Genomic DNA, 12,358 nt, shown 5'->3' on the forward strand with positions numbered 1-12,358 from the left:
ACTTCCACAAAAGACAGGTGAAAACAATACCTATGTATTGTCATAGTTTTACCTTCGAAACTTGAGCATCCCCTTCTGTTTTAAATCCTCCAATAACTGTTTTGTCTGAGTTAAATACATGGATTCTCCTTCAATGGCTGTGAACTGTATCCCTAGTTTCTGTCAGAAAACAACATGAAACTTGAAGTGATAGCTTTAGTCAGGTTGCATGTAAAATAAGTTGTTTTTTACTATCATTTACTTTTAGACTATCTTGTACATGGATTTTGAGCATAATGATTTCAAAATGGATTTACTTAAAACAATGAATTATTTGAGTGAATAACTTTATTAGCATAAAACATAAACACTAAATTTCAAGGGTAAAATTTGTTTTTTGGCCATTGGTTTGCATAATGTATACCTTAGTCAATCCCCAACTTGGTATTTTTCAAGTCTATGTGTAAAATTTTAGTGAGTTTACTCAAGTGACATTAATACATAATAGTTAGCAGTTCCTATTCCAGTGTATCAAAACTAGTTGTTATCTTGCCAAGATAATCTGCTGTATTATTTCAAGATTTTGTTTGAGACTTTCACGCTTTAAATTGCTCGTGGAAATTTGTACATTGTGTTATCACCTTATAGGTTTCCAGGTAATGCTCCACACTGAGGTCTCGACACTTTCTCCACAGCCTCAGTTCTTCAGGATCACCTGTCAGATAACATGTGGCATGAATAAAACAATATCGATGGAGGGGGAGGAGCAGTAAGCTTCACAGTCACAACAATCTCAAACTCTGTATGTACATATGTATCTGTAGATGTTCCATGATCAATTGACATTTTTTCGTTTCTTGGAGACGGAACTATATAATGGGGCTCTATTATATAGTTTGTTGTTAAGTTGATACTACATAAGCCTGTAAAGCTGGTGTAGGATGACGCAAATTAAACACAATCATCACTATTCAACTGGTGACAGCCCTTGAGAGAACAAGAGGCATGATGGGCCTGTATCATTCACCTGCTTCTAATGCAACTTTGAATTGATCTAGGTCATTTATGTGGATACTAAGCTGATTACCACTTTATTCAAATATCTGATTAGCCTAGATCTATTCATTTAAATAAATTCTGTAGCCCTTCATTCCACAATACTACTAGCTCAATATCAGGTCTATGTGTCTCTTGGTCATCAAGAAATCACTGTTTAAACATTTTAAACATTTGACCCCTGTGCCCTTGGTTATTCCAATGAACAAACTTTGTATCCCTTCACACAAACAAGCTACAGGACAAATATCAGGTACCTTGGCCTCTTGATTATTTACAAGAGGTTGTCCAAAGATTTAAACATTCATGTATTTGACCCCTATGACCTTGAATGTAGGACATTCATTTGAACAAGCTTGGTAGCCTTTTACCTATGCCTGCTACAGGCCCAATATCAGATGGACAGATGGCCGGTTAGCCATACGCCAGGCGTCACACCACGTGCACGACATCTTTCGGGCAGGTGAGCTACCAAACGGCCTACAGGCCTTAACAGTCACCTGAATTCTGATATGTACACTGATAGATGATGTCAAGCTTCTAAACCAAAGTTAACACATCTTAGCCCTGTAACTTCAAATTAGGTCAAGGTCATTCATTTGAACAACTTGGCAGGCCTTCATTCCAGTATGCTACTGGCTAAAAATCATGACTCTGGGCCTCTTGGTAATTGATAAAATATCGAAAATGCAAATTGTTTACGACAGATGACGAACAATGCACAACATCTGACAAAAGGCTGTCGTAATAGGTCACGTGAGATCTAAATATGATCATAAATCACCTGAGAGGCAAGACCAGGGGATGTCAACACTTGAGATAAGTTTCTTAGATTACCAAACACTCAGCAATTTGCTTTTTTGTCAATTTAAGAACCCCATCTTATTTGGGTAGAAAAATTCTATCAATCCAGAAATAAAGTTCATGGTACCACACTACATCTTTTATTAATATAAAAATAATTTTACCTTCTTCCAATTTTTTGAAAATTTTCTGACTTTCCATCGTAGTAATTTTCTCATCTTCTGGCAGAGAACGCTCCACTTCCTTTTCTTCATTCGCATTGATGTAAAGCTGGATGATATTAGATTTAAGATATGGGCATATTTTTCCTGTATTGATCTTGCTATAATATATCGATCTATTTCTCAGACACTAACTTTTTCACTTTATCAATGTGACAAAAGAAAGTTAATATTATGTGAATAGACTTTGGTATATCACAACCCATGTAGGGATTTACAGGGTAACATTGGTATATCACATCCAGTGTAGGATTTACAGGGTAACATTGGTATATCACATCCAGTGTAGGATTTACAAGGTGACATTGGTATATCACAACCAGTGTGGGTTTTACAGGGTGACATTGGTATATCACAACCAGTGTTGGATTTACAGTGTGACATTGGTATATCACAACCAGTGTAGGATTTACAAGGTAACATTGGTATATCACAACCAGTGTAGGATTTACAGGGTAACATTGGTATATCACATCCAGTGTAGGATTTACAAGGTGACATTGGTATATCACAACCAGTGTAGGATTTATAGGGAGACATTGGTATATCACAACCAGTGTAGGATCTACAGGTTGACATTGGTATATCACAACCAGTGTAGGATTTACAAGGTGACATTGGTATATCACATCCAGTGTAGGATTTACAGGGCGACATTGGTATATCACAACCAGTGTAGGATTTACAGGGCGACATTGGTATATCACAACCAGTGTAGGATTTACAGGGTGACATTGGTATATCACAACCAGTGTAGGATTTACAGGGTGACATTGGTATATCACAACCAGTGTAGGATTTACAGGGTAACATTGGTATATCACAACCAGTGTAGGATTTACAGGGTGACATTGATATATCACAACCAGTGAAGGATTTACAGTGTGACATTGGTATATCACAACCAGTGTAGGATTTGACATTGGTATATCATAACCAGTGTAGGATTTACCGGGTGACATTGGTATATCACAACAAGTGTAGGATTCACAGGGTGACATTGGTATATCACAACCAGTGTAGGATTTACAGTGTGACATTGGTATATCACAACCAGTGTAGGATGTACAGGGTGACATTGGTATATTACAACCAGTGTAGGATTTACAGGGTGACATTGGTATACCACAACCAGTGTAGGATTTGACATTGGTATATCACAACCAGTGTAGGATTTACAGGTTGACATTGGTATATCACAACCAGTGTAGGATTTACAGGGTGACATTGGTATATTACAACCAGTGTAGGATTTACAGGGTGACATTGGTATATCACAACCAGTGTAGGATTTACAGTGTGACATTGGTATACCACAACCAGTGTAGGATTTACAGGGTGACATTGGTATATCACAACCAGTGTAGGATTTACCGGGTGATATTGGTATATCACAACCAATATAGGATTTACAGGGTGACATTGGTATATCACAACCAGTATAGGATTTACAGGGTGACATTGGTATATCACAACTAGTATAGGATTTATAGGGAGACATTGGTATATCACAACCAGTGTAGGATTTACAGGGTGACATTGGTATATCACAACCAGTGTAGGATTTACAGGTTCACATTGGTATATCACAATCAGTGTAGGATTTACAGGGTGACATTGGTATATCACAACCAGTGTAGGATTTGACATTGGTATATCACAACCAGTGTAGGATTTACAGGTTGACATTGGTATATCACAAACAGTGTAGGATTTACAGGTTGACATTGGTATATCACAACCAGTGTAGGATTTACAGGGTGACATTGGTATATCACAACCAGTGTAGGATTTACAGTGTGACATTGGTATACCACAACCAGTGTAGGATTTACAGGGTGACATTGGTATATCACAACCAGTGTAGGATTTACAGGGTGACATTGGTATATCACAACCAATATAGGATTTACAGGGTGACATTGGTATATCACAACCAGTGTAGGATTTACAGGTTGACATTGGTATATCACAACCAGTGTAGGATTTACAAGGTGACATTGGTATATCACAACCAGTGTAGGATTTACAGTGTGACATTGGTATATCACAACCAGTGTAGGATTTACAGGGTGACATTGGTATATCACAACCAGTGTAGGATTTACAGGGTGACATTGGTATATCACAACCAGTGTAGGATTTACAGGGTAACATTGGTATATCACAACTAGTATAGGATTTATAGGGAGACATTGGTATATCACAACCAGTGTAGGATTTACAGGGTGACATTGGTATATCACAACCAGTGTAGGATTTACAGAGTGACATTGGTATATCACAACCAGTGTAGGATTTACAGGGTGACATTGGTATATCACAACCAGTGTAGGATTTGACATTGGTATATCACAACCACTGTAGGATTTACAGGTTGACATTGGTATATCACAACCAGTGTAGGGTTTACAGGGTGACATTGGTATATCACAACCAGTGTAGGATTTACAGGGTGATATTGGTATATCACAACCAGTGTAGGATTTGACATTGGTATATCACAACCAGTGTAGGATTTACAGGTTGACATTGGTATATCACAACCAGTGTAGGATTTACAGGGTGACATTGGTATATCACAACCAGTGTAGGATTTACAGGGTGACATTGGTATATCACAACCAGTGTAGGATTTACAGGGTAACATTGGTATATCACAACTAGTATAGGATTTATAGGGAGACATTGGTATATCACAACCAGTGTAGGATTTACAGGGTGACATTGGTATATCACAACCAGTGTAGGATTTACAGAGTGACATTGGTATATCACAACCAGTGTAGGATTTACAGGGTGACATTGGTATATCACAACCAGTGTAGGATTTGACATTGGTATATCACAACCACTGTAGGATTTACAGGTTGACATTGGTATATCACAACCAGTGTAGGGTTTACAGGGTGACATTGGTATATCACAACCAGTGTAGGATTTACAGGGTGATATTGGTATATCACAACCAGTGTAGGATTTGACATTGGTATATCACAACCAGTGTAGGATTTACAGGTTGACATTGGTATATCACAACCAGTGTAGGATTTACAGGGTGACATTGGTATATTACAACCAGTGTAGGATTTACAGGGTGACATTGGTATATCACAACCAGTGTAGGATTTACAGGGCGACATTGGTATATCACAACCAGTGTAGGATTTACAGGGTGACATTGGTATATCACAACCAGTGTAGGATTTACAAGGTGACATTGGTATATCACAACCAGTGTAGGATTTACAGGGTGACATTGGTATATCACAACCAGTGTAGGATTTACAGGGTGACATTGGTATATTACAACCAGTGTAGGATTTACAGGGTGACATTGGTATATCACAACCAGTGTAGGATTTGACATTGGTATATCACAACCAGTGTAGGATTTACAGGGTGACATTGGTATATCACAACCAGTGTAGGATTTACAGGGCGACATTGGTATATCACAACCAGTGAAGGATTTATAGGGTGACAATGGTATATCACAACCAGTGTAGGATTTACAGGGTGACATTGGTATTTCACAACCAGTGTAGGATTTACAGGGTGACATTGGTATATCACAACCAGTGTAGGATTTACAGGGTGACATTGGTATATCACAACCAGTGCAGGATTTACAGTGTGACATTGGTATATCACAACCAGTGTAGGATTTACAGAGTAACATTGGTATATCACAACCAGTGTAGGATTTACAGGTTGACATTGGTATATCACAACCAGTGTAGGATTTATAGGGTAACATTGGTATATCACATCCAGTGTAGGATTTACAGGGCGACATTGGTATATCACAACCAGTGTAGGATTTACAGGGTGACATTGGTATATCACAACCAGTGTAGGATTTACAGGGTGACATTGGTATATCACAACCAGTGTAGGATTTACAGGGTGACATTGATATATCACAACCAGTGAAGGATTTACAGTGTGACATTGGTATATCACAACCAGTGTAGGATTTGACATTGGTATATCACAACCACTGTAGGATTTACAGGTTGACATTGGTATATCACAACCAGTGTAGGATTTACAGGGTGACATTGGAATATTACAACCAGTGTAGGATTTACAGGGTGACATTGGTATATCACAACCAGTGTAGGATTTGACATTGGTATATCATAACCAGTGTAGGATCTACCGGGTGACATTGGTATATCACAACAAGTGTAGGATTCACAGGGTGACATTGGTATATCACAACCAGTGTAGGATTTACAGTGTGACATTGGTATATCACAACCAGTGTAGCATTTACAGGTTGACATTGGTATATCACAACCAGTGTAGGATTTACAGGGTGACATTGGTATATTACAACCAGTGTAGGATTTACAGGGTGACATTGGTATATCACAACCAGTGTAGGATTTACAGGGCGACATTGGTATATCACAACCAGTGTAGGATTTACAGGGTGACATTGGTATATCACAACCAGTGTAGGATTTACAAGGTGACATTGGTATATCACAACCAGTGTAGGATTTACAGGGTGACATTGGTATATCACAACCAGGGTAGGATTTGACATTGGTATATCACAACCAGTGTAGGATTTACAGGGTGACATTGGTATATCACAACCAGTGTAGGATTTACAGGGCGACATTGGTATATCATAAGCAGTGTAGGATTCACAGGGTGACATTGGTATATCACAACCAGTGTAGGATTTACAGGGTGACATTGGTATATCACAACCAGTGCAGGATTTACAGTGTGACATTGGTATATCACAACCAGTGTAGGATTTACAGGGTGACATTGGTATATCACAACCAGTGTAGGATTTACAGGGTGACATTGGTATATCACAACCAGTGTAGGATTTACAGTGACATTGGTATATCACAACCAGTGTAGGATTTACAAGGTGACATTGGTATATCACAACCAGTGTAGGATTTGACATTGGTATATCACAACCACTGTAGGATTTACAGGTTGACATTGGTATATCACAACCAGTGTAGGGTTTACAGGGTGACATTGGTATATCACAACCACTGTAGGATTTACAGGGTGACATTGGAATATCACAACCAGTGTAGGATTTACAGGGTGACATTGGTATATCACAACCAGTGTAGGATTTACAGGGTGACATTGGTATATCACAACCAGTGTAGGATTTACAGGGTGACATTGGTATATCACAACCAGTGTAGGATTTACAGGGTGACATTGGTATATCACAACCAGTGTAGGATTTGACATTGGTATATCACAACCACTGTAGGATTTACAGGGTGACATTGGTATATCACAACCAGTGTAGGATTCACAGGGTGACATTGGTATATCACAACCAGTGTAGGATTTACAGGGTAACATTGGTATATCACAACCAGTGTAGGATTTACAGGTTGACATTGGTATATCACAACCAGTGTAGGATTTACAGGGTGACATTGGTATATCACAACCAGTGTAGGATTTGACATTGGTATATCACAACCACTGTAGGATTTACAGGGTGACATTGGTATATCACAACCAGTGTAGGATCTACAGGGTGACATTGGTATATCACAAGCAGTGTAGGATTTACCGGGTGACATTGGTATATCACAACCAATATAGGATTTACAGGGTGACATTGGTATATCACAACCAGTATAGGATTTACAGGGTGACATTGGTATATCACAAGTAGTATAGGATTTACCGGGTGACATTGGTATATCACAACCAGTGTAGGATCTACAGGGTGACATTGGTATATCACAACCAGTGTAGGATTTACAAGGTGACATTGGTATATCACAACCAGTGTGGGATTTACAGGGCGACATTGGTATATCACAACCAGTGTAGGATTTACAGAGTAACATTGGTATATCACAACCAGTGTAGGATTTACAGGTTGACATTGGTATATCACAACCAGTGTAGGATTTATAGGGTAACATTGGTATATCACATCCAGTGTAGGATTTACAGGGCGACATTGGTATATCACAACCAGTGTAGGATTTACAGGGTGACATTGGTATATCACAACCAGTGTAGGATTTACAGGGTGACATTGGTATATCACAACCAGTGTAGGATTTACAGGGTGACATTGATATATCACAACCAGTGAAGGATTTACAGTGTGACATTGGTATATCACAACCAGTGTAGGATTTGACATTGGTATATCACAACCACTGTAGGATTTACAGGTTGACATTGGTATATCACAACCAGTGTAGGATTTACAGGGTGACATTGGAATATTACAACCAGTGTAGGATTTACAGGGTGACATTTGTATATCACAACCAGTGTAGGATTTGACATTGGTATATCATAACCAGTGTAGGATCTACCGGGTGACATTGGTATATCACAACAAGTGTAGGATTCACAGGGTGACATTGGTATATCACAACCAGTGTAGGATTTACAGTGTGACATTGGTATATCACAACCAGTGTAGCATTTACAGGTTGACATTGGTATATCACAACCAGTGTAGGATTTACAGGGTGACATTGGTATATTACAACCAGTGTAGGATTTACAGGGTGACATTGGTATATCACAACCAGTGTAGGATTGACAGGGCGACATTGGTATATCACAACCAGTGTAGGATTTACAGGGTGACATTGGTATATCACAACCAGTGTAGGATTTACAAGGTGACATTGGTATATCACAACCAGTGTAGGATTTACAGGGTGACATTGGTATATCACAACCAGGGTAGGATTTGACATTGGTATATCACAACCAGTGTAGGATTTACAGGGTGACATTGGTATATCACAACCAGTGTAGGATTTACAGGGCGACATTGGTATATCATAAGCAGTGTAGGATTCACAGGGTGACATTGGTATATCACAACCAGTGTAGGATTTACAGGGTGACATTGGTATATCACAACCAGTGCAGGATTTACAGTGTGACATTGGTATATCACAACCAGTGTAGGATTTACAGGGTGACATTGGTATATCACAACCAGTGTAGGATTTACAGGGTGACATTGGTATATCACAACCAGTGTAGGATTTACAGTGACATTGGTATATCACAACCAGTGTAGGATTTACAAGGTGACATTGGTATATCACAACCAGTGTAGGATTTGACATTGGTATATCACAACCACTGTAGGATTTACAGGTTGACATTGGTATATCACAACCAGTGTAGGGTTTACAGGGTGACATTGGTATATCACAACCACTGTAGGATTTACAGGGTGACATTGGAATATCACAACCAGTGTAGGATTTACAGGGTGACATTGGTATATCACAACCAGTGTAGGATTTACAGGGTGACATTGGTATATCACAACCAGTGTAGGATTTACAGGGTGACATTGGTATATCACAACCAGTGTAGGATTTACAGGGTGACATTGGTATATCACAACCAGTGTAGGATTTGACATTGGTATATCACAACCACTGTAGGATTTACAGGGTGACATTGGTATATCACAACCAGTGTAGGATTCACAGGGTGACATTGGTATATCACAACCAGTGTAGGATTTACAGGGTAACATTGGTATATCACAACCAGTGTAGGATTTACAGGTTGACATTGGTATATCACAACCAGTGTAGGATTTACAGGGTGACATTGGTATATCACAACCAGTGTAGGATTTGACATTGGTATATCACAACCACTGTAGGATTTACAGGGTGACATTGGTATATCACAACCAGTGTAGGATCTACAGGGTGACATTGGTATATCACAAGCAGTGTAGGATTTACCGGGTGACATTGGTATATCACAACCAATATAGGATTTACAGGGTGACATTGGTATATCACAACCAGTATAGGATTTACAGGGTGACATTGGTATATCACAAGTAGTATAGGATTTACCGGGTGACATTGGTATATCACAACCAGTGTAGGATCTACAGGGTGACATTGGTATATCACAACCAGTGTAGGATTTACAAGGTGACATTGGTATATCACAACCAGTGTGGGATTTACAGGGCGACATTGGTATATCACAACCAGTGTAGGATTTACAAGGTGACATTGGTATATCACAACCAGTGTGGGATTTACAGGGTGACATTGGTATATCACAACCAGTGTAGGATTTACAGGGCGACATTGGTATATCACAACCAGTGTAGGATCTACAGGGTGACATTGGTATATCACAACCAGTGTAGGATCTACAGGGTGACATTGGTATATCACAACCAGTGTAGGATCTACAGGGTGACATTGGTATATCACAACCAGTGTAGGATCTACAGGGTGACATTGGTATATCACAACCAGTGTAGGATTTACAAGGTGACATTGGTATATCACAACCAGTGTAGGATCTACAGGGTGACATTGGTATATCACAACCAGTGTAGGATTTACAAGGTGACATTGGTATATCACAACCAGTGTGGGATTTACAGGGCGACATTGGTATATCACAACCAGTGTAGGATTTACAAGGTGACATTGGTATATCACAACCAGTGTGGGATTTACAGGGTGACATTGGTATATCACAACCAGTGCAGGATTTACAGGGCGACATTGGTATATCACAACCAGTGTAGGATCTACAGGGTGACATTGGTATATCACAACCAGTGTAGGATCTACAGGGTGACATTGGTATATCACAACCAGTGTAGGATCTACAGGGTGACATTGGTATATCACAACCAGTGTAGGATCTACAGGGTGACATTGGTATATCACAACCAGTGTAGGATTTACAAGGTGACATTGGTATATCACAACCAGTGTAGGATCTACAGGGTGACATTGGTATATCACAACCAGTGTAGGATTTACAAGGTGACATTGGTATATCACAACCAGTGTGGGATTTACAGGGCGACATTGGTATATCACAACCAGTGTAGGATTTACAAGGTGACATTGGTATATCACAACCAGTGTGGGATTTACAGGGTGACATTGGTATATCACAACCAGTGCAGGATTTACAGGGCGACATTGGTATATCACAACCAGTGTAGGATCTACAGGGTGACATTGGTATATCACAACCAGTGTAGGATCTACAGGGTGACATTGGTATATCACAACCAGTGTAGGATCTACAGGGTGACATTGGTATATCACAACCAGTGTAGGATCTACCGGGTGACATTGGTATATCACAACCAGTGTAGGATTTACAAGGTGACATTGGTATATCACAACCAGTGTAGGATTTACAGGGTGACATTGGTATATCACAACCAGTGTAGGATTTACCGGGTGACATTGGTATATCACAACCAGTGTAGGATTTACAGGGTGACATTGGTATATCACAACCAGTGTAGGATTTACAGTGTGACATTGGTATATCACAACCAGTGTAGGATTTACAAGGTGACATTGGCATATCACAACCAGTGTAGGATTTACAGGGTGACATTGGTATATCACAACCAGTGTAGGATTTACAGGGTGACATTGGTATATCACAACCAGTGTAGGATTTATAGGGAGACACTGGTATATCACAACCCATGTATGATTTACAAGGTGACATTGGTATATCACAACCAGTGTAGGATTTACAGGGTGACATTGGTATATCACAACCCATGTAGGATTTACAAGGTGACATTGGTATATCACAACCAGTGTAGGATTTATAGGGAGACACTGGTATATCACAACCCATGTAGGATTTACAAGGTGCCATTGGTATATCACAACCAGTGTAGGATTTACAGGGTGACATTGGTATATCACAACCAGTGTAGGATTTACAGGGTGACATTGGTATATCACAACCAGTGTAGGATTTACAGGGTGACATTGGTATATCACAACCAGTGTAGGATTTACAGGGTGACATTGGTATATCACAACCAATATAGGATTTACAGGGTGACATTGGTATATCACAACCAGTGTAGGATTTACAGGGCGACATTGGTATATCACAACCAGTGTAGGATTTACAGGGTGACATTGGTATATCACAACCAGTGTAGGATTTACAGGGTGACATTGGTATATCACATCCAGTGTAGGATTTACAGGGTGACATTGGTATATCACAACCAGTGTAGGATTTACAGGGTGACATTGGTATATCACAACCAGTGTAGGATTTACAGGGTGACATTGGTATATCACAACCAGTGTAGGATTTACAGGGTGACATTGGTATATCACAACCAGTGTAGGATTTACAATACTTCATATTTTTTTTCCTTTGAAAATGTATGTAAAACTTGGATAGGACAGGACAGAGTATGGATAAGACAGGCCATGGGATGGATAGGATAGGACTGGTTTCAAACAGAATAGGATAGG

General features: G+C 39.4%; 1 protein-coding gene across 1 annotated transcript in view; it reads right to left on the reverse strand.

The window, feature by feature from the left end:
- Positions 1 to 12,358, reverse strand: part of LOC117337911 (probable arginine--tRNA ligase, mitochondrial) — a 42,945-nt gene that overhangs the window by 17,095 nt on the left and 13,492 nt on the right. The window contains exons 8-10 of the mRNA XM_033899054.1: positions 2,004 to 2,109; positions 621 to 694; positions 53 to 159 (exon numbers count right to left, since the gene is read on the reverse strand). Of these exons, the coding sequence (XP_033754945.1) occupies positions 53 to 159; positions 621 to 694; positions 2,004 to 2,109 (287 nt within the window). The remainder of the gene's footprint in view (positions 1 to 52; positions 160 to 620; positions 695 to 2,003; positions 2,110 to 12,358) is intronic.

Source organism: Pecten maximus, chromosome 11 (assembly GCF_902652985.1).
Source record: "Pecten maximus chromosome 11, xPecMax1.1, whole genome shotgun sequence".
Lineage (NCBI taxonomy): Eukaryota > Metazoa > Mollusca > Bivalvia > Pectinida > Pectinidae > Pecten > Pecten maximus.